Source organism: Amblyomma maculatum, chromosome 10, assembly GCF_055883805.1.
Source record: "Amblyomma maculatum isolate TAMU_Amacu chromosome 10, ASM5588380v1, whole genome shotgun sequence".
Lineage (NCBI taxonomy): Eukaryota > Metazoa > Arthropoda > Arachnida > Ixodida > Ixodidae > Amblyomma > Amblyomma maculatum.
In genome coordinates, this window is record NC_139353.1 from 133,641,886 (window position 1) to 133,663,339 (window position 21,454).

Below are 21,454 nucleotides of genomic sequence, written 5' to 3' on the forward strand. Positions count from 1 at the left end.
AAATGCACTTCCTCACCAGAACAGGATTTGGCCGCCCTGATGCAGTAATTGGGCACAATCTCGCATGAATAGTCTTATAAAAACTGTGACCCTCAGTCAAGGAAATAAGTAGTAGGATAAGATTGGGATGGGGGAGCACATTTTCAACATACTTGCACATTATGACTAGCAGCTTACCGGTATCGCTCAAGAGAAAAGTATACAACAGTTGCATCTTACCGGGTACTCACCTATGGGGCTGAAACGTGGAGGCTAATGAAAAGGGTTATACTTAATTTGAGAACAATGCAGAGAGCTATGGAACGGAAAATAGTCGATGTAATGCTAAGAGATTGGAAGCGTGGAGAGTGGGTCAGAGAAATAAGTCAAGTTACTGAATTCTAGTGCAAATCAAGAAGAAATGAGCATGGGCAAAACATGTAGTGAGAGGGGATAACTGATGATCGCTAAAAGTAACCAATTGGATTCCAAGGGAAGGAAAGCATGGAAGAGGGCGGTAGAAAATTAGATTGGCGGATGAGGTTACGTTCGCAGTGGTCAAGTGGATGCAGCTAACACAGGACTGGATTAATTGGATTAAAATGGGAGAGGCCTTTGCTTTGCAGTGGGTACAGAATGTCTGATGATGATGATGGCTCAGTTTAACTGGGGCACCTAGTATGCAGATTTTGAAAAATGCCTGAAAGGGCTAATAGCGTGGCCAACCATAACAGATGCGGTAGTCACATGACTGTAAAGTTGCCAGGGTCTGATGAGTAGCCTAATAGGGTGTTCTCAGAATTCCTTGCCGAGTTTCTGGTGCTTAGCAACGGGCACATGTGGAAGAAATGAGGTTGTTGTGAAGCAGGAGCCAGGGTAGAATTATGACATGGAAATGGAGGCACAGATGGACTCTGAGCTGGCAGGAAACTTGCATTTCCATTCTGTTCCCAATTTTCATGGTTACTCTCCACTTTTCGACCAAAACCAACCAGCAGAAAATTTAGGAGGATGCAGAAGGTGCCTTTAGATATTTTTGAAATTTTGTTTATTTACTTTCTAAATTCATTTTTTACTTATTTTCATGACTAATTCGACTAGTCATTTGCAATGTCATTAGTGCATTATAGCCAATTATGACTGGATTTGGCTGTGACTGACGCAGCTAGTCATTATGCATTATAGCCAAGTAATCATGGCTGGATTTGGTATTTTGTCTTATGGTGGATTTTGTTGGATTTGGCATTGAACAGTAACTTTCTGCGGACGTCACTGATGAGCCAAGAAATGCTTTCGCCTTAAAAACTAGCACCCCCTTTTTAAAGTTTTCGTTTACCGCTGATGTTTCCCTCTTTTCTGCTTAGGCTGTGCGGGGTACTCACTGACTGTTACTTTTATGCAGAATACCGGGCAGAAGAAGCGGACTCGAATAGAGTACACGGATGCGGAGAAGCCATACAGCTGCGAGAGTGAGTGTCACCCTCGTACACGGGTCGTCTACTGGCTGCTGAAACTGCTGTGCATACCTCCCTGTGCTTCATTGCTGAGTTTAGCAGTGGGATGTCAGGGAAATTTGAGTTTATCAGAACGCACTTGGAGACTGGTTTTCTGTTTACAGAACAGCCGCACATTCGAATTTCTGTGCCTCAGGGGCACCAATTAATCACAAATATTATGAAGCACCTTCGCCCTGCAGTGGGTATAATCAGGCTGATGATGATGATGATTATGAAGCACTCTGTTGTGGTTATCAGCGTTTTGGTTTTGTGTCCGAAAGCCCATCATACAGTGAGCTGTGGATACATGTTCATGCTGGAAACATGTTTATTTTTATAGTAAAAGCTTGTTAATCTGAAGTCATTGGGACTGCAAAGAAATGTTATTGATTTAATTAACCGAGTTTTTGAAAGAGTTGAGCAGAAAAATATCGGCCCGAAGCAAAAAAGTTTATTGTGAGAACACACGTGCATATGCGCTGTTTCGTTCCTCCGTTGCACTTTGTTTCATAGTTTTTAGCGGACTAGTATTGCAGTGCATATGTTGCTATGCGACATAAAGCAGTAAATTATAAGCACTCCATGGTGCCAGTAGAAATCAAAGCAAAACTATGGTCCACCCTGCTTTCCACGCTCGCGTTAAGCCGAAATGACTGGCGGCAAATATGCCTTGTCTACCCGGCCTTGTTTAATTTCACAGCACGCGCACTCACCCCAGAGATTATTGCATGAATTTGCTTTCTCACGACCTGTCGCTCATACATGGGAGCAACTGTCAGCGCAGATGAGCCAGGCAAATAGAGCATAATTTGAATTTCGTACAGCACAGTCAGTCTGAGTGTTAAATACCCGTTTTGATGCCTGCGGCCCCGTACACCCTACTAGGAATGGAAACCGTCCTGGGCGCATACTACCTGTCGCTTGTTTAAAGCTGCCTTACGTGCTGCTATTAGGTTGGCCAAATTTCGATGGTCGTTCTTCTGAAGGTCAAGTTTACTCGACTGTACTTAAAAAATAGCCTGCTAAGCCACAGCGTGCTATTAAAATAGGAGCTGCAGGCCAGCGTCGCAGGACAGGCACTGCAGTGGTAGCTGTGCTGGGAGCATCCACGGCTCTGTTGCAATGAAGCAGGTCTTCTCCTCTGCAGGCGTTTGGAAATTGTGCAAGTCAATACCAAAAGCTAGTTTTTGTGCGAGGGCCTGTGGCGTTGTGATTGGTAAAGCGAAAATATGCACGTGATTTCTCATCAAAATTGGGATGCAACCATTCTTAGTGTGGTGTTCAGGTTGGTGTCATACCATTTCGTTTGTCATTCATTTGCTAATTAAATTGGAGGCTAGCCAGAGAAACGATGTTTGTACCTCCAATTATATGCACTCGATGTAAGTGTCCACTGAGAAGAGAGACAGATGTGGACCTTTCCTTCCTTCCAAAAGCAACATCAGTGAAAAATATATAAAAATTTGCAGAACAAAAATGTTGTGTTCAAGGCACTGTCGCTTGGACTGAAGCTTGATGATCCCCCTGAATTTTTTTTTTCTGGTAGTACTGGAGTTGTGGCGCTGTGGCACGTGAAGCGTCGGCATTGCTTTGCGGCGCTGTTTCAATGACTCTGAGGAGACATCGTTTCGTTGGTTTGTGGCAAAATTAGGGTTGGGCATTTTTCAAATCTTTAAACGAGCTGGTTTTAAAACCAGTGCATGCTGCCGGATTGCAGAAATTTTCTAAATATCTGCGATTTCAAAATAACCAAGTTCAAGTTGTCAAATGTTTATGGCAGTTCTTTTTTATCCTTAATAACCCCACTCACAAAACGGTTTTAAAGAGCATGATTTTTGCAAGTGCAGCACCGCTGTCGATTTTAACCGTACACAGTTTGCCTACCATTGGTAGGCAATCTCCACTATAAGAGCAGTATATTCCGCTGCAGGGCAGTGTTGTGCAGCATTGATTGTGTACTTGGGACAAAATATTTTTTTCCAGCCTAGCCTGGTGTATTCTAGACTTGTGCAAAATGCAGTCTTGAACATTATCTGTGGTGGGTTTGCTAGAGGTAATGAGACTTAATTTCCTGATAGAGCTTGCACAAAAGTGATCGAGCAAGCTAAAGGTGGGCTCACTTCTTATGTGATGGCTAAGTGGTGGACATGTGATGTTTGCTAGCATAGATTTGTGGTTGCAAAATAAATATGAACTAGAAAACTGTTTGCAGTTCTGAATATTTTCGCACTCCTAATTAAAATTCAGCTGCAAAACCCGCTTAGTCGCTCTAAATTTTGATGTTGATGTGGCATGGGATAGTCTTTAGTTTTCAGTGTCACATTAGGAGATTGTATGTAGCTGATTGGAATTAACCTTAAATCTATGACCTGCACATGTGTGAGCCAAAACAAGCAGCATTTGCATGGATGACGGTGGTATCTTCTGGTGCCTATTCAAGGAAGTAATGTTTTACCTGTGAAGCGGCGATGAGAGTGTGGGGTTGGGTGAGCAGCTTGTTCCGAGATGGCATTTCCGCTTCTTTAGCTGTGTTGAGCACAGGCAACGCTTGTACAAATTTCTTCGTAGCAGCGGGTGCCTACCAAAATAACATGTCAGTAGTCTCTCCATCAGCCATGTAGTGTCTGGGCCAGTGGCAACAACATCATTGCCAGCATTCGTGCAGTGCTTTGCTTAGTTACTTGATCTCAGGTCTCAACTTAATTCCTCTTTGGAATGTCTTGAAATGGGCTGAAGCCGGCAATAAAGTGCTTCAGGAGCCTCCTTCATTCCAAATTGATCCCGCTAGTCTTCGCATGAAATGGGGTGCCTCTGATTTTGCTTTTAATACATTACCTTCATAGATATTTGCTTGTTCTAAAATGCATGGTTTGTGTAGTGAACAAAGAGTGTGTAGTCGAGGTTGTAATTTGTAGTAATGTTGTACTGAAGACCTTGAGGTTACCTGGTAAGGGCCTTAAAAGTCCTGAAATCCTTGAATTTTTGCCTTTATTGTTGCTATGAAACCTGGATTGTCGTGTGCCATCTCTATGTCAAAGTTTAGCATGAATAAGCGAGCTATTTAACTGAGAGAAGCATTTTCTTCTCTGGCACCAGCGTAGCAGTAGACAGTGTAGGTGACCAGTCTTTAGACAGTGTAAGTGACCAGTCTTGAGCAGCTAATTACCAACCAAACCTAATGGGCTTCAGCGTTTTCACAGCTGAAAGGTTATTTGCATTTTTAAATACCTTATATTTATTGCTGGCATAGCCAGCTGCTTTTCAATATTCTTTCCTCGGGGAGCTATTGAAGCTTTTCAATGGCACAGAGTATGATGGATCAGTGTCCAGCGGCTGGTAAAATTTAGCAGCTGTTAGCCATTTCAGCAGTACGCTATTGTAGGAAGATACGTGCTGGCACATTTTTTGTAGGGCTCAATTTAACTTGTGTTGTATACCATCCTTGTGTTTGTGGATGTTGCATTGTACGCCACCACCAAATATTGGTCGCTCTCTTACTAACAGTATCAGCAAATGGTGTGTAGTTCTGACCGTATTGGTCAAAGGTGGTTGCCACTGAGGCAAAAGGGTTATTGCATTTAGCAGTGCATAGCAGGTGGCATCTATGTGGTCTCTTGGTGTGCCCAGTTTGCGGTGTGCGGTACAAGACACGCCCCGGCCTGTCATACCACTACGCACACAGCCACATTCCTGGCAGCAGCAGCAGCAGTAGTGGCGGTGGCAGTGGTGGCGGCAGCGGTGGTGGAGGCAGTGGCAGTGGCGGTACTGGTGTTGGCAGCAGCGGCGGTGGTGGAGCCAGCGGCGGCGGCACCAGTGCTAGTAACAACGCTGCGGCTCCAAGCACGGCCGACCACCACCCACCCTCGGCCGCAACACACCAGGTGCACCCTCACACGCACATTAGCATAGGGAGCATAGCTGCGCTGTGCAAGTTGAAGTTCTCCTTTGGCGACAGTGCACTTCCCTTTTTAAACAAAAACAAAAGACAAGTGTACAGTAAAACCTCGTTAAGCCGCAGTTGGCCAGAACTTTGAAAAAGTACGTACTAAACAGTATTACGGCTTAACAGGAGTAGCGTAAAATTACCCACTTACCTAGGTTGAAAAAGGTTGAAAGGCAGTGGGTTGAAAAAAAATGCAGCCTTTATTTTGCACTGCAAAAGTCGGTAATCTTATTCTGACGCCGTGGTGCTCTAGCAGTGACAACAGCACCTTCAAATTCATTCAGGCCGTGAGCCAGCTTCTCGGCCAGTCCCTTTTTTTTCAGAGAACAGCCGCATAACGCCCACAGCGAGCGCAGCTTCTGCCACTGTTGGGCCCAGGTCTTCCACACTTTGTGTCGTCGTCGTCATCACTGTCAGTTGGAGCCACTTCCGCCACCACTAAGGCAACGATGGCTTCATCCGACATGTCTGGCGAAGTTTCCACTTCGTTGTCGACGTCCCTGAATTCAGAGAAGGTAATGCCTTCCGAAGAACCTTCCCTCTCAAGTACTTCGGTCAGCAGGCTCTCACATGTTTGGTCCGGGGCGCCGGTGATATCGCTTGCGTCATCTGCGTTACCCACGCACACTTCGCGAAAACCTGCGTGCTTAAAACAGTTCTGCATGGTAGCAGACTCGACCTGCCGCCATGAGTTTTCCAGCATGTGAATCGCACCCAGCAGGTCAATGGCGTACACCTTGCCGAATTCCAGTGCAAGCAGCAGCGCAGTAGGTTCTTCCTGTAGTGCTGCTTGACAGCTCTAATGATGACCTCGTCCAAGGGCTGGGCAATCGCTGTGGTTTTTGGTGGCAAAAACACCAGCTTCAGCGCCTTGAGGCCATCTACCGCAGCGTGCGCCGATGCGTTGTCAAGGATAACAACAGCATTTCTTCCTCTCGCCTCAAAACGGTGGTCAATGAAGCGCACATACTCTTCAAAAAGCTTCCCAGTCATCCATGCCTTGGTGTTATTCCTATAAAGGACTCCTGATGGCAGTGGGGCACCTTTAAAGCACCTTGCCTTGGCTGATTTGCCAATGACGAGAAGTGGCAACTTCTCGCTGCCAGACATATTGCATGCGAATGCAACTGAAATGCGGTCCTTGGCATTCTTGCCGCCAGTGCACGGTTCTCCCTTGAACGCAAGCATCCTATTCGGCAGCAGCTTGAAGAAAAGTGCGGACTCATCAAGGTTAAATATGTCGTCAGGCGCATAGTCTTCCAAAATTTGTCCAAGCTGGCCATTTCTTAAATCTTCTGCGCCTTCAGCGTCAGCCGCGGAGCTTTTTCCAGCTACAGTCTTCATGCTTATTCTGTGCCTTGTTTTGAATCTGGCTAGCCAGCCATTACTGACACGAAGTTGTCATGGTTGAGCTACGAGGCGAAAACCAGGGCTTTCTCAACAAGGAGAGGTCCGCTAAATGGTAGGTTTTTCGACCGAGCTGTTTTCAGCCATCGCACCAACTCCTCCTTCACATCCGAAATTGTTGATCCTCGTACTTGACATCTTTTCGCAGTTGCGGCAGCACTGCCAAGTAGCTTTTCTCATCAGCCGGCCTTTCTCATCATTAGCATCAGCCGGCCAATGTGTGGCAGTTGGCCGGCTGATGCTTGGAATATCCGAAAAATCGAATAGCCCTCCTTAGAGTGTCCGAAATTTTGAGCAGCTTAATACATTGACTTAGGTATGTCCTGTGGCCGGGAAAAAGTCCGAATAATCAAGCATGCCCAAAAATTGGTCGTCGACTGTACTAAGCACCCGATGTTTGTGTCCAAGCTTGGGCATGATGCAGATGGATGGAGAACTCACGATGCACACCGCTCAAAAAACCCTCGTCGTACGTGCGAAAGAAAGTGAACCAAGGCCTAGGCCTGTAAGGGGCACTGAGCAAGAAGGGGTGTTCGCTCCGACTGGTCCAAAATAGGGCCCGCTAGGGGGAGGACGGAGTATGTGGATGACTCCGTGATCGGCTCCAGCGGCACGGAGGCCATGGTTCGTTTATGGCTTGGACTGGTGCGCTCGCCGCAAGATGGCGCTAGTTGTATTATCATGATCGTCGCAGCTGCATTTGGTAAACTTGGCTCCGATTTGTCATTGGCTATGTAGCTTGCTATCGCATCGGTCGCGTTTATGGAGGTCTGTCACAACGCTAGTCAAACAGTCTTTTGTGAGACAGTACTACCGCCGTGAATTGTACGACGAAAAATGAAAATGGTACATGCTAACTATTACGTCCGCGATAAGCTGGTGCTGTTTATGCGGATGCGAAATGCATTAATTTAATAGGCACCGAGTCGGGGACTTGACTTTACTACTTTTAAAACGAAACTACTGTTAAAGCTGGTACTTTTTAACGAGGTTTTACTGTACAAGATTGTAATTTTGCAATTTTGTTTTAACCGGAAAAGTCATTTTATTCTTGGCGAGGGTATTGCAGCTAGTTGGCTATAAAATAGGTGTTACACTGGGTTGGTGAAAAAATAGATGTTAGTGTTGAGGGTATGGTGAGATGGTGTACTGTTGTTGCTTAAGTGGTGCATTAGTGGGTTTGAGATGTCACTTCTACCTCCTGAGATGTCACCCTTAAGGTGTAGAGGCTCTGTGGGGTCACCATGTGTAATTTTCTTGCCTCGTCATCCACAGCCACTTGATTAACACTTGAAACGCATAAGTATTCTAAAAAGGAGGTGTCGTGTTCTAGCTGTTGCACCTCACTTCCATCACTGTCGTCAGTGTGCAGAGCCCACCTTCTGATTTAAGTTAGTGCAATAACCCAGGTCACATGGCGGCATATGTTTTAGGATACCTAGTCGCAGTTTTGCTTGACAGTTCTATATTTATCTTTCGTTACTTCCTTGACTTGTGACACAGGATAGCACTCCCTTCTGCAAGCGCTGCTGCACTACCGTCAGCATCTTGTTAGTATATAGCAACCACTTGTTGTTTGCTACCATAGCTGACAAAAACCGAGGATAAATTCAGTTCTTTTTCAGCACAATTGAGTGCTGTATTATATCGCAAGTAAACAGTAATTAGCATGAGGAAAATATCTTCAAACTAAAATTGAAAACTGTGCTCTGAAATAAATGCTTGAAAAATAAAAAATATCGGCCAAATGTTTTCAAAATGAAGACTAGACTAGTGAGTCCTAACCGCTGCCTATAAGCAGCTTCCTCCAATGTCTGTTGGGGTGGAGGAGGACAAAGATCTCTGTGTTGCAGTGAAAGCGTGACGTGCAGTATGGCTGCCTACAGATGGAAATGGTAACTTGCAAGTAATTCGGCAAACCTGGAAATGTCTGGGAACACCAGTCTCGGTCACAGTCACATTGCCAGTTGGGGCAATTAAAAACTTGCCGCAAGGTCCCAGCTTGTTGTGTGCACAACTCTAAGCTGCAGCCATGGCAAAATCCGTGTCACTTTTGCTAGATCTGGAGGGCAGTTTCACATTTTGAACGGCAGTTGTTTAAGTAGTGTTATTAGGAAGCCAAGGAATTGGGCCCTGTTTCTTCTTCTTGTAGATCCATGGAGCGCTCTGGAGCTACTAGCGTGTGCCTCTAGCTTCTTGTGTCCACATGGAGACTACTCTAGAAGTTGGCAGCAGGGCTTCATAACTTCTACAGTACTGCACGTAATTAGTGATCGTCCTGCATGGTCATATCTTCGATGCTGCTAGCAAGCTTCGCATCGAGCACCAGGGTGATGAATCTTCTCCTGTCACTGCTGGCTTGCTCCCCCACAGGAGGACAGTGGCGGGTCGAGCAGTGCACCGTCAGGAGACGGGCCCTTTGGCGGAGGAGCCCGCGGGGGTAGCGGCGGTCCCTCGGGGGACAGTCCGCTAGCTGGCCTGCGCAAGTTCCAGGACTCATTCCTCTCCTTCCTGAAGACGCCTGGCGCATCAGAGGAGGGCGCTATGGCAGGACCCCCTCACCAGCAGCCGCCCATGGGTGGCCCTGGACCGCAGCAGCAGCAGCACCCGCACCAGCAACGCAGTGCCAGTGGGAAGCCCCTGGCCAATCCCAGTCCATACTGTGACTTCTGCCTGGGTGACAACGGCGAGAACAAGAAGACCCGGCAGCCAGAGGAGCTCGTCTCCTGCTCTGACTGCGGCCGCTCAGGTAATGACTGGGGCAGGGAAAAGCAGGGTCAGATGGTTTTGCATACACACAAAGTGACTGTCCGCAGAATGCGTGACCAAAAAACAGATCCAAACCAAACCAGCACAATTCGCGTAAGCCAAAAGACAAAATACTTAATCCATTCATAATTACTTAGCTGTAATGCCTTAACGACATTGCATAATGACTGGCCACATTAGTCAGTCCAAATGCAAGTCACAGCCAAGAATCCAATCCAGAATTCACATAACAAGCCAATGCCAAATTTAGCCATGATTAGTTGCAATAACAACTTAATGACAAGTCATGCATATGAAGCATGAGGGTGTTTTTGTGCTTCATTTGACCTGAGTATAAATATCGCAGAGCAGTGAGCAATTTCATATCCTTTGTAGTGATATGCGCTACACAGTGAGAATAAAGTTTTCTATCTATGTATACATTTTTTAAAGGTATAAAAAATATTACCCTTTAAGCTGCTTTATATTGGTGGAACTACAATGCTTTTAGAAATTTATATTTTGTATATACTAAAGAACGTCCGTGCCAACTTTCATAGTCATACAGCATTTGCAGCTTAAGGAGCCGCAAAGTACTGCGTTTCATTAGAATTCTGCTGCAGTGTATGCAGCTCCTTAGCCTGGCCTCTGAAAAGCGCCTCGGTGCAAGCTTTCTACACCGACTACAAATAATAATCACGTGGGTGTGTACGCATCATGGACTGCAAACTGTGCAGCTGTGCTGACTTGCCACAAACCATTCGGGCCACACTATAGTGTAGAAGGCAGGATGCAATGGTATCTGGCATTTGATTTTTGATGGCATCATAATGTATAATTTATTGAAGTTGTGCACGCGCTGCTATAGCATCACCCAGGGGACTACCAAAGGGTGTGTGGTGGAATGAAGGGGGCGGGACACACAGCTCATTCTCGCATTGAGATGCCTAGCCTGGGCTCATTTTTTAATATTTTTATTCATTTATTGCATTGTTTATTTGAACACTTTTCACATTCCAGGTGGTTTCAAATTAACATTTTACCTACTGTGCCTCAGGAGCCTTGTAAAGTAGACCTACTGTTTTGTGAGAATTACTTGAACACTCTCGGTGTTTGTCTTTTAGTGCATTGTATTAACCTTTCATACAGTGTATGTTTTTAGCAGCACCTAACTAAAAGCGCTAAAATACACGTGTAGACACGGATTGTCCTCGTGCGGTTCGCCTGTCTGAGTTTGTTTCACACTGTTCATGCAGCGCATCCCTCCTGCCTGCAGTTTACACCGAACATGACGGTGTCAGTGAAGAAGTATCGCTGGCAGTGCATAGAGTGCAAGTCCTGCGGCCTCTGTGGGACCTCGGACAATGACGTAAGTGCACTGCTTGCTCAGATGTGTTTTCGCTTGGGTTGTGTGAATGTCTAGATTTCGAATAGGAATCGAATTTGTATTTGAAAAACTGATATACAGTAAAACCTCGTTAATTCGACCCTCGTTAATTCGGAAAATCGGATAATTCGGACAGCCCATCCGGTCCCGTCAACCGCATTTACTTTTCTTTGGTGCAAAACTCTCGTTAATTGGGACAAATTTGGCCGCCCTTCGGTTAATTCGGACAGGCAGCGGGGCTTGAATGTATGTGTAAAAGGCGGCCATGAGGGCGGCTGACGATGATGATGATAGTGAATGAGGGATAAGCCTGGCCACTATAGCATGGGTGGCGCTGGTGTTCAACCGAAATGTAACAGCACCATACTCATTGCTATAAACATCAAATGGGAAAAGGCACGATGGGATACTTTTTTGTTTTCTGCTGCTGGCCGTACTTCGCCATTTTCCCTTTGTTTTCTTTGCGTGTGCATCATAGAGCGCGCTTTGTCTCAGCTGTTGCGAGCGTGTCGTACGCAAGGTGTGCGCTTTTTTTTTTCGCGAGGTGTGTGAGTCAAGCTGGTGCTGAAGTGTGGACAGCAGTCCCCTGTTTTTATTTTTTCCCGTGGAACAAGCCCGATAGCGCTGCGTTCTTAGGCCCCCGCGATGGCTACCGCGGCCCCAGCAAAGCGGGCGAAGTACTGCAAAGCGAAGGTCTTTGGAGAAAAAGTCGAGATATTGAAATCCGTAAAGGAAGGAATGCCTCGACAAGTCATCATGGCAAAGTTTAACGTGAAGAGGTCCACACTGAGCTCATACATAAAAAATGAAGCTCAGATTTTCGAAGCCTACGACGGACAGAAGTTCAGCGATAAGCGAAAAAGACTCCGGACAGCAGCGCACCCAAAGCTAGAAGAAGCACTACTTCAGTGGATTTCTGACACGCGAAATGCACAGCTGCCCTTGAGTAGACCCCTCATCTGTGCACAAGCAGAAAGGTACGCATTAATGATGGACATTGAAGCCTTCAGTGCATCAGAAGGATGGTTTGACCGATTTAAGAAAAGGCATAATCTAGTCTTTCGTAGTGTCTGCGGCGAAAAAGGCGCTGTGGATGAAAGCGTCGAGAACGATTGGAGGGCTCAGCTTCCGAGGCGCCTTGCTGCCTATGAGCCCTGCAATGTATTTAATGCAGGCGAAACGGCACTTTTTTACAAGGCTCTGCCTGATAAGACAATCACTTTTAAAGGGGACCCGTGTGTCGGCGGCAAGCGGAGTACGGACAGAGTGACAGTTTTGCTTGCTGCGAATATGACCGGCACGGAGCGGCTGCCACTGCTGGTTATTGGGAAATCTCAAAAGCCGCGGTGCTTCAAGAATATAAAGCAGCTGCCGGTAGAATACCGAGCGAACAAAAAGGCTTGGATGACGTCGGAGATATTTCAAGCATGGCTACGACAACTTGACCGCGGCTTTTCAGTCCAAAAATGCAAGGTGCTGCTTGTCGTTGACAACTGCAGTGCACACAGCAATATGTCCGGGCTCGAAAACATTGAGTTACTTTTCCTGCCACCCAACACCACTGCTTCCCTCCAACCGATGGATCAGGGAATTATTCAATACCTGGAGAGCCGGTACAGGAAGCAGGTGCTTCAACGTATGCTCTTATGCACGGAAGCTGGACGCAAGTATGACGTCACACTTCTAAGGGCACTACACATACTGGTGCATGTGTGGAGAGGCACACCACCTGCAGTGATCGCCAACTGCTTCCGACATAGTGGTTTCGGTGATAGCACCGACTCCATCGGTGTGGACGGCCTCGATGCCAATGAAGATGATGAAGACTACGAAAGCATTCTGCCATTGAATGTTCGGCTGAGTGATTACGTCGCTATCGACAGTGACGTTGTCGTTGCTGGCCACCTCTCCGACGGTGAAATCATCGCAGAAGCCTTAGGAAGCGAACAGCCCAGTTCCGAAGACGATGACGATGCATGCGATGAACTGCCGCATCACACTGTGACGGAGGCTGTTGACGCCCTGAGCATTCTGGAGGACATTTGTGCAGGCTCTGCAGACAGCATACGTGCACTGCACCATTTGGCAGAGGTGCGTAAGATAGTAGTTGCGATGCAAGTTTCTCGCACAAAGCAGACATCTATAACAGATTTTTTCAAAAAATAAAGGTATGTTGGTGTGGGACAGTTTGTTGCATTTTTTTTTGCCCCTCTCGATAATTCGACATTCGGTTAATTCGGACATTTTCTCCGGTTCCGCGAAATCCGAATTAACGGGGTTTTACTGTATTGGAATTTTCCGAATACAGTTGAACCCCTCTACAGTTGAATCCCGCCACAACGAATACCGCCACAACGAAATTTCCGCGACAACGAATAATTTTTTATTCCCCGCGAGTATCCTATAAGAATTAATGGCCTAAATTTCTCTGCACAACGAACCATTTTTGCAGAGCGTTTCCGCTTCAACGAAGTTTTCGCGTTCAAAATCGAAACCGAAACTAGTTTTATTGGCGAGAAGTCCAAGTCAAATCCAAAGCCACATTAAGCATGAAATCACGTGATTGCAGTTCCGCCATTTTGGCTTTGTGTCGTGGTCGCGTTGTTCACTCGCTGCCTTTCTCTTCGACAACGACGAGTTTTCATCCGCAGGACACGATGGCAACGCAAGTGAAAAAACGCAAAACTCTTTCCCTTGAGCAAAAAGCTCAAATAATCGCCCAAGCAGAAAGCGGAAGGAAGAAAGCGGCAATTGCTGAAGACTTCGGAATTCCTGCAAGTTCGCTGTCAACGATTCTAGGCAATAAGGACAGCGTGAGAATGGCACTTGCTTCAGGCACATCCTCGAAGCACAAAAAGGTGACGCGGCCCCTCCATGAAGAGTTGGACAAAGCAGTGCATGCGTGGTTTGTGGAAGCACGAGCCAGCAACGTCCCCCTGTCCGGAAGCATCGTCCAGCAGAAAGCCTTGAACTATGCATGCCTACTTGGCATTGATGATTTTAAAGCCAGCATTGGCTGGCTAAACCGTTTCAGGGCCCGCCATAACATCGTTGGAAAAGTGTTGTGCGGCGAGTCAATGTCAGCAGACGTGGACGGAGCAGCTGCTTGGAAGGCGAGTAACATGGCCGGAATTTTAAGCAACTTCGCGCCTGCAGACATTTACAACGCCGACGAGACCGGGCTATTCTACGAGATGTTGCCGGCTAGGACGCTCGACTTCAAGGGGCAGCGCTGTCACGGCGGCAAACACAGCAAAAAACGCATCACAGTGCTGCTTTGCACAAACATGGATGGCTCGGACAAGCGTCCGCCGTTAGTCATAGGCAAAAGTGCCAAGCCGCGCTGTTTTAAGGGAACTCGTAGCCTACCTGTGCAGTACAAGGCGAACAACAAGTCATGGATGACCCGCGCTATTTTCACCGAGTGGATGATGGCATTCGACCGCGACATGAAGCGGCAGGGCCGTAAAGTTTGCTTGCTTTTGGACAATTGTTCAGCGCATCACTCCGACGAAGTCAAGCTCACTAACACGGAGCTGAGGTTTTTCCCTCCCAATTGCACGTCTGTCTTACAGCCTCTCGATCAGGGCGTGATTCTTAGCCTGAAGCGCGCTTACCGCGGGAGGTTAATTCAGCGGCTGCTTTTTAACACTGAAACCGGCCGAGACACGAAGGTGGACTTGTACGTGGCACTGCAGATTATGTCTGCTGCCTGGAGCACACTGGGGCGCTCAGTAATTGTGAACTGTTTCAGGCACGCCGGATTTGCCGAAGGTCGACCCGTACACTCTGCTGGCCTAACACCAGGCGTTACAGACGACGTCGAAGAGGAGTCACCGGCTCCGGGGATCGCGGCCGCCTGGAAAACGCTGGGAGAAATAGGAACCGTGCCGCCTAATCTCGAGCTCGACGAATACATCGGCGCTGACGCTTGTGTTGTTGTTCTCGAAGATGTGAGTGATGAGCAGATCATAAAAGCTGCCCGGAATGATAAGGACTCTTCCGATGAAGAAGACGACGACGTACAGGAAGCGCCGGCTGCGGCAACCGCCGTACAGGTGATGGACGCTTTTGATGTCATCAGGAATTTCGTTGCTGTCCGAGACGACGATGTTGCAATGGGTTTGCTGACCGAGTGCGAAAATCGCGTGACGGCGTTGCTCGCCGTGAAGCGTAAGCAAACCAAGCTTACAGATTTTTGGCATTAAACGCCTTTGCTGCTGCTTGGGCAATTCTTTCTGCGTTTCACGTCAAATTTTTGCGATAACGAAGTTCCGCGAGAACGAATTTTTTTTCGTGCACCGTGAATTTCGTTATAGCGGGATTCAACTTATAACGAAAGCCCTCAAGAACGAAATTCTCGCGACAACGAAAAATTCTGGCGCCCCCGGCGAAGTCCCATAGGGTTCAATGCATTTGTCCCCTCTCAACAGCGAAGGGTTTTTAAAAAGCAGTCCCACATTAACGAAAGTTTGAGGTAGTGATCTGCAACATTTTTTCGGCACATCAGCCAGTCGGGAACATAGAATGGGCGAAACTGCAGCAGCACACTCATCCGACAAGTCGAGTCCGTTCATTTCACCTGCGAACAAGCACCGGCGCAGCCATTTTTGTTTACTTTCGGTTGGTTCGGTAATGATGATGATAGCAAAGCATATTTTTTTTTTTTTTGCCCGCTGAAAGCGGCTTTTTGCTAGCCTGTCTGTTGGCCACTACGCATGTATGTGACGTTTCACGCCACGTGACGACACCGCCGGCCAACCGGGGAAGAGCAAGGAACCTCCTTTTTTTTTCTTTTCGCTAGTGCGCCGACCACGCGACCACGCTATCTCGCCGATCTCGCCATCCGCCTTGTGCCGCTCGCGACTTGCCTGTGTACAGTGTTTTTTGTTGTTTTTTTTTTTTTACTGTCGGAAACATGCCGCCTCCTGTAAAGAAGCGCAAGTTTTTGACGCTGCAGGAAAAGGCTGCAATTATCGCCGAAGCTGAAAAAGGCAGGAAGAAGACTGATATTGCGGAGGAGTTCGGTATCCCGTGCAGCTCGCTTTCTACGATTCTGAAATCAAGGAATGGCATCATGGCGGCACTCCAGAACGGCGCGCGCGCTCAGAACAAGACTTTGGCAGCGCCGGTCTACGAAGACGTGGACAAAGCCGTATTTCAGTGGTTCCTGGACAAGAGAGCGAACGAGGTGCCTTTGTCCGGAAGCCTCCTGCAGCAAAGGGCGATTGACTACGCGTGCATACTGGGGCACGACAACTTTAAGGCGAGTGCCGGATGGCTAAGTCGATTTAAAGCGCGGCACTGCATCGTCGCCAAAGTGCTGTCGGGGGAGTGTGCGAGCGTAGACGCTGAAGCAGCATCTTCCTGGATGGAGAAAAGTTACGAAGGCATAATGGACGAGTACGAGCCCTCCGAAATTTATAATGCGGACGAAGCGGGCTTCTTCTATGAAATGTTGCCTTCAAAAACGCTAGACCTGAAAGGAAAAAAATGCCATGGCGGCAAGCTGAGCAAAAAGCGGGTCACCATTCTTTTATGCTCAAACATGGATGGATCTGACAAGCGTCCCCTCCTCGTGATCGGCCGGAGCAAGGCTCCACGGTGTTTTAAACGTAACCGAAAGCTTCCGGTCCAGTACACTGCAAACCAAAAAGCGTGGATGACGCGCGCAATATTCACAAGCTGGCTGGAAGCCTTTGATACGGACATGCGAAAGCAGGGCAGATCTGTCTGCCTTTTTTTGGACAACTGCAGTGCGCACCACATTGAAGACGTTGCCCTGACGAGCATCCGCTTGATTTTTTTCCCCGCGAACTGCACATCCGTTATCCAGCCTCTTGATCAGGGGGTTATCAAAAGTGTGAAGTCTGCGTACCGAAGAAGGCTCATACAGCGGATGTTGCTAAACATCGAAATGAAGCGACCGACGGAAATTGACCTCTTCATGGCGCTGGAGATGCTTGCCGGCGCGTGGATTGCTACTTCGGCCACGCTTGTCCAGAACTGCTTCAGGCACGCCGGTTTCGCAGCTGGTCAGCACGCCTTGGCAGAACCGGAAGCTGCAAGCGGTGACGATCTGCAGCCACTAACCGAAGCATGGAACGCGCTTCGCAGCGTAGATACAATGGTGCCAGAGGCTGTTGAACCGGAGGACTTTTTGTGTGCGGACGCCGACTTGATCGTGCATGAGGAATTCAGCGACGACGCTATTATTGACAGTGTGCGCAAAGGAAATGAGGCGAGTGACGACGAAGATAGCGAAAACCAAGAACAAGGTAAGCAAGTAAGCTCGCGTGATGTGCTTGATGCATTCGATGTGATCCGGACTTTTCTCGGCGACCACGACGTCGACGACGAAGCTATGCATAGCTTATCAAGCTGCGAAGCCAGAGTCGTCAAGCTCCTGCACAGCAATGTCAAGCAGAGCAAAATAAGCGACTTTTTTAATTAAATCTTGGTTCTGGAAGGTAATGGGAGTGCTTATTTGTCCATTTTCGCGACAGCGAAATTCTTGCGACAACGAAAAGGTTTTCCTTCCCCGGCGGTTTCGTTATTGCGGGGTTCGACTGTAGTCGATAAGTACAGAATAACGAAAGATTTCCGAATTCATCATTGCACTTCACAGCAATGCTTGACCGTGTGGGCTATGCAATGAGGCATTCTCAAAAAAATAAAGGGGGCAGGGCCATTTTGTCAATAGGGACCTTTAAGGGGGGACACGGGTCTTTCAGACCAAAAAATCGTGAAAAAATCACTTTTTCGAAAATGTGATTTGCGAAATCAGTACAGTAAAACCTCGTTTATCTGGATCTCGTTAACTCGGAAATTCGGTTAACTTGGACTCTCGGCGCGGTCCCGGCAAAACTGTGTATAGTTCAATGGTGTGAAATTCTCGTTAGCTTGGAGGCCTTTAGCTGCGCACCGGTTAACTCGGACAACTCCCGAAGGCTATAGCAACTTCCAGCTTTGAGCTGCGCGACACTCGGTGGTTCGGTGGGCGTGACTGCAGGAGAGTTGGAGAAACCGAAACCGAACAAGAGCTGCATCGGGAGCTGGAAAATGACGATAATAGTGAATGAGCGAGCAGTGGCTAGGTGGCGCCAGCCACCACCCGATGCATGGGTTTGGGGCTTTAGGCCGCTGAACCATCCAGCATCTACTGAAAGCTGCAAGGACGACGGGACGGTTTGTTCTGCCGCTGCAACGCCACGTGTGCTACGCTTATTCTACAGTGCCCCTACACTGCTTCATTCTTTGTTTTGTGGGTGCACGTTGCATTCGTCGACTGTGCTTGTGCGTTATGACGTCGCCATCATTCTTCATAGTGATGGTGACCGCCACCCCAGCCAAACGACCACAGCAGCCAGCAAATGATTTAGATAGAAAACTAAAGATATTGAAGGAGCTGAACGAAGGCATTTCTCGGCAAGAGGTAATGAAAAAGTATGGTGTAAAGAGAAGCACGTTAAGTGACTACGTGAAAAACAAAGAAAAAATTTTCGAACCGTTTGACAGTGGCAAATTCACTGGGAAGAGAAAAAGGCTAGGGACGGCTGCGCACCGGAAATTGGAAGAAGCACTGCTATGGTGGATTACAGATATTCGTAACGAACAGCTTCCTTTGAGCGGCTCGCTCATCTGTCAGCAAGCTGACAGGTACACAGAAAATGAACATTGAATCTTTCCAGGCACAGCGGGTTTGTCCGCCCTGATTACTGTGACGTTCCTCCAGGTACCCCAGAGCCCACTGAAAATATGGGCAACGAAGAGGTGGATGACAGGCGCTTTGAATTTCTCCTACCTAGTGGTGTCCAGCTTGCCGACTACGTAGCAATAGACGATGATGCCGCCATTGCTGGCCTGCTGACTGACGACGACATATTATCGGAAGTGCTCGACGGGGACGAAAATCATTCCCATGAAGACGATCGCGACCCATTGTCGCGACATCGCACCATGCAGGAGGTCGCGGAGGCCCTCACTGTACCAGAGGAGTTTTGTGTGGAGTGTCGCGACAGTGAGCGTGCGCACCACCACTTGATGGGGTTGAAGAAAATCGCAAAATCCGGCGACTAGGCAAACAAAAATGACGCAGTTTTTCATGCAATAAAGGTGTGTTCATGCCCCGTACATTTTTCTTGTTGTTTTCATGGTCCATTCGATAATCCGGAATTCGATTAACACGGACATTTTTTCCGGTCTTTTCTTTATCGACCTATCTGCCAAGCTTTTCATCTCTAGGCTCGGTATTTTAGTCACAGTGCCAATTTATATAATCGGTCGCCCAAATTTGGGCCGGAAACGACCCCCGAAACAACCATTTTCCGCGAGGCATAGCTCCCATTTTGTGTGCGGCACCGTAGCAATCTTGGTCTCATTCGAAAGAGCCGCCTTATGTCTTCATATTGCTGCCTCTGCTGTTTACATTCGCCAATTGGTCGCATAAAAAATAGCAAAAAAAAGAAAACGTGGCATTTTCAATTCTATTGGCTTTCGGGGTGCACGTGACGATAGGCATCACTGCATTGGTAGAGCTGGCTGACGGCGTCTGCTCGATGCGCTCGAGCCGCGGGGAGATGGCGGAGACGTAACGCCGGCCGCGCTTGGTTCCGAATCGCGAGGTGCGTGCACGGCAAGAATTTGTGAAAGAAGTGAAAGAAATAGTTGAATAATCATTTCAAGTGATGCTCTGCCCCGGCTGTGCGCACTTAGGCCGATAAAAGTCATACGCCGAACGATCGTGTGTACGAGCCTGAAGTAGGCCTAGCGTGTTCCCCAGCACGGGAGACTGCTACTGCCAGCGGTCACACCCTCCGAGATAACCTCAAAATAGAAAAAGCTTGAACTCGTGCCAACTCCAGCAACGAAGCACTACCACTTCGTTGTTTTCGTGACGATGACGACAGCGCGGCGCACAATCCGCTTGGCGAGGTGGAGTTCACGATCGTCAGATCTAAACAGTTTGCTGAGATTGGCGAAACGTAAAACTTACGGCGGCGATATTGGCATTTGAAAAAGTGAACGAGGATAAGAAATCGCCATCAAACTTATTCTCCAATGCGTAAACTGCTGGACACATTGTCTTCGTAGAGCTCGCCGCGCGTTTGCGCCGATCGGACCTCGTTCATAGTCCTTAGTGAATGCACTTGCTTCCAGTGCAATGCAGAGCACTGGGAAGCAGCAAACAGCTCCAAATTACATTTCTTTTTCGCAATAAACGTTCCTAACCACGGTCTTGATGCGAGGACTTAGCAAAACGACGTATGTAAAAAAAAAAGAAACAACGCTGCCTGCATGTGACTCGCGCAGCCGAAAAAGTGACAATTGATGTGCTGCAACTGCAAATCAAAATGCAAGAGGCGACACTTGGACGTTGGAAAGCAAAGAGACTACATTCCTGGAGGTTTCTGGCCATTTTAAATTGTAAATGTGTGCATTGCACCAGTGAATGTCTGTTAAATAATCCTGTTTCTTTTTTGCTCTTTTCTCAAAACATGCATTGTCGGCCACTTGCAGTTTTGCGTTCCTAATATCTCGGCACCTATTGCAGATAGAGTAAGAATTTTTTTTCAGCATGAAGCCAAATATGGGAAGCACACAGTGTTGCAAGTAGATTTTTAATTTCTTGTTCAAAATTTTTAAAATGGCTTTTTTTTTTTTTGTGACCATTATATGCTATATTTTGAACTTTGTTATTCAATAAAACAAGAAATAATTGCTTAATCAAAAAACTGCTTGCAACATTATGTTCCTCATTCTTTCTAGTGTCCAGCTATGTGTTCATCTGAAGTTTTTTTCAGTGGTCATTTTGTAATTGTTCTTGTAAGAATTAGACTAATTGGTGTAATTATCTCATGAAATAATTGGATCACAAAAGAAATAATTGCAGTTTTGGAATCTGCACAAAAAGCTACACAAACCCACCAAGCTGCATCAATTTTGATTGGTAAATAAGGAAAATAGTTTTAAGAGCAGTGTTCCCCTTTAAAAAGCGGCAAAGTCGTCCATCCTTACATCTATGAATAAACGAAAGCACGCGGTCAGCTGCAATCATGACAACGGCTTTTAGCATTGTTCACTTCAAATGGCATTTGCAACTGTATCACGCTTTCCAGTGATGGCAATGGACTCCGCCCGCCCAAGCACAGCGTGATAATTACGTCTCTCATAGCCTGAGTCGCTTTGGGACGTTAAACCCCACAAACCAACCAAAGCGTGATAATTCTAGCCAGGCTTGTGCAATCAAGCTATCACAGGCACTCCGCCAAGTTCGCTCCCCACCACTGCAGGAGCTAGCATCAAAAGTATAGTAGAAAAATAAACACACCGTGACGTTATGGCTGAGCAGCATCTTGACACGCTGCCAATAAATGAGCTGTGGATGCGACGGACGAAACAGAGTAAGGACGTGCCGCCGATTTTAAATTATTTTTTTTTTTAATTATTTATTATTTAAAATTATTTTAAATTAAATTTTTAAATTATTATTTT

General features: G+C 47.2%; 1 protein-coding gene across 1 annotated transcript in view; it reads left to right on the forward strand.

The window, feature by feature from the left end:
- d4 (double PHD fingers d4) overlaps positions 1 to 21,454 on the forward strand; it is a 62,868-nt gene that overhangs the window by 26,267 nt on the left and 15,147 nt on the right. Inside the window, exons 4-7 of the mRNA XM_084580480.1 lie at positions 1,382 to 1,448; positions 5,103 to 5,356; positions 9,199 to 9,574; positions 10,830 to 10,942. Coding sequence (XP_084436606.1) covers positions 1,382 to 1,448; positions 5,103 to 5,356; positions 9,199 to 9,574; positions 10,830 to 10,942 — 810 coding nt within the window. The remainder of the gene's footprint in view (positions 1 to 1,381; positions 1,449 to 5,102; positions 5,357 to 9,198; positions 9,575 to 10,829; positions 10,943 to 21,454) is intronic.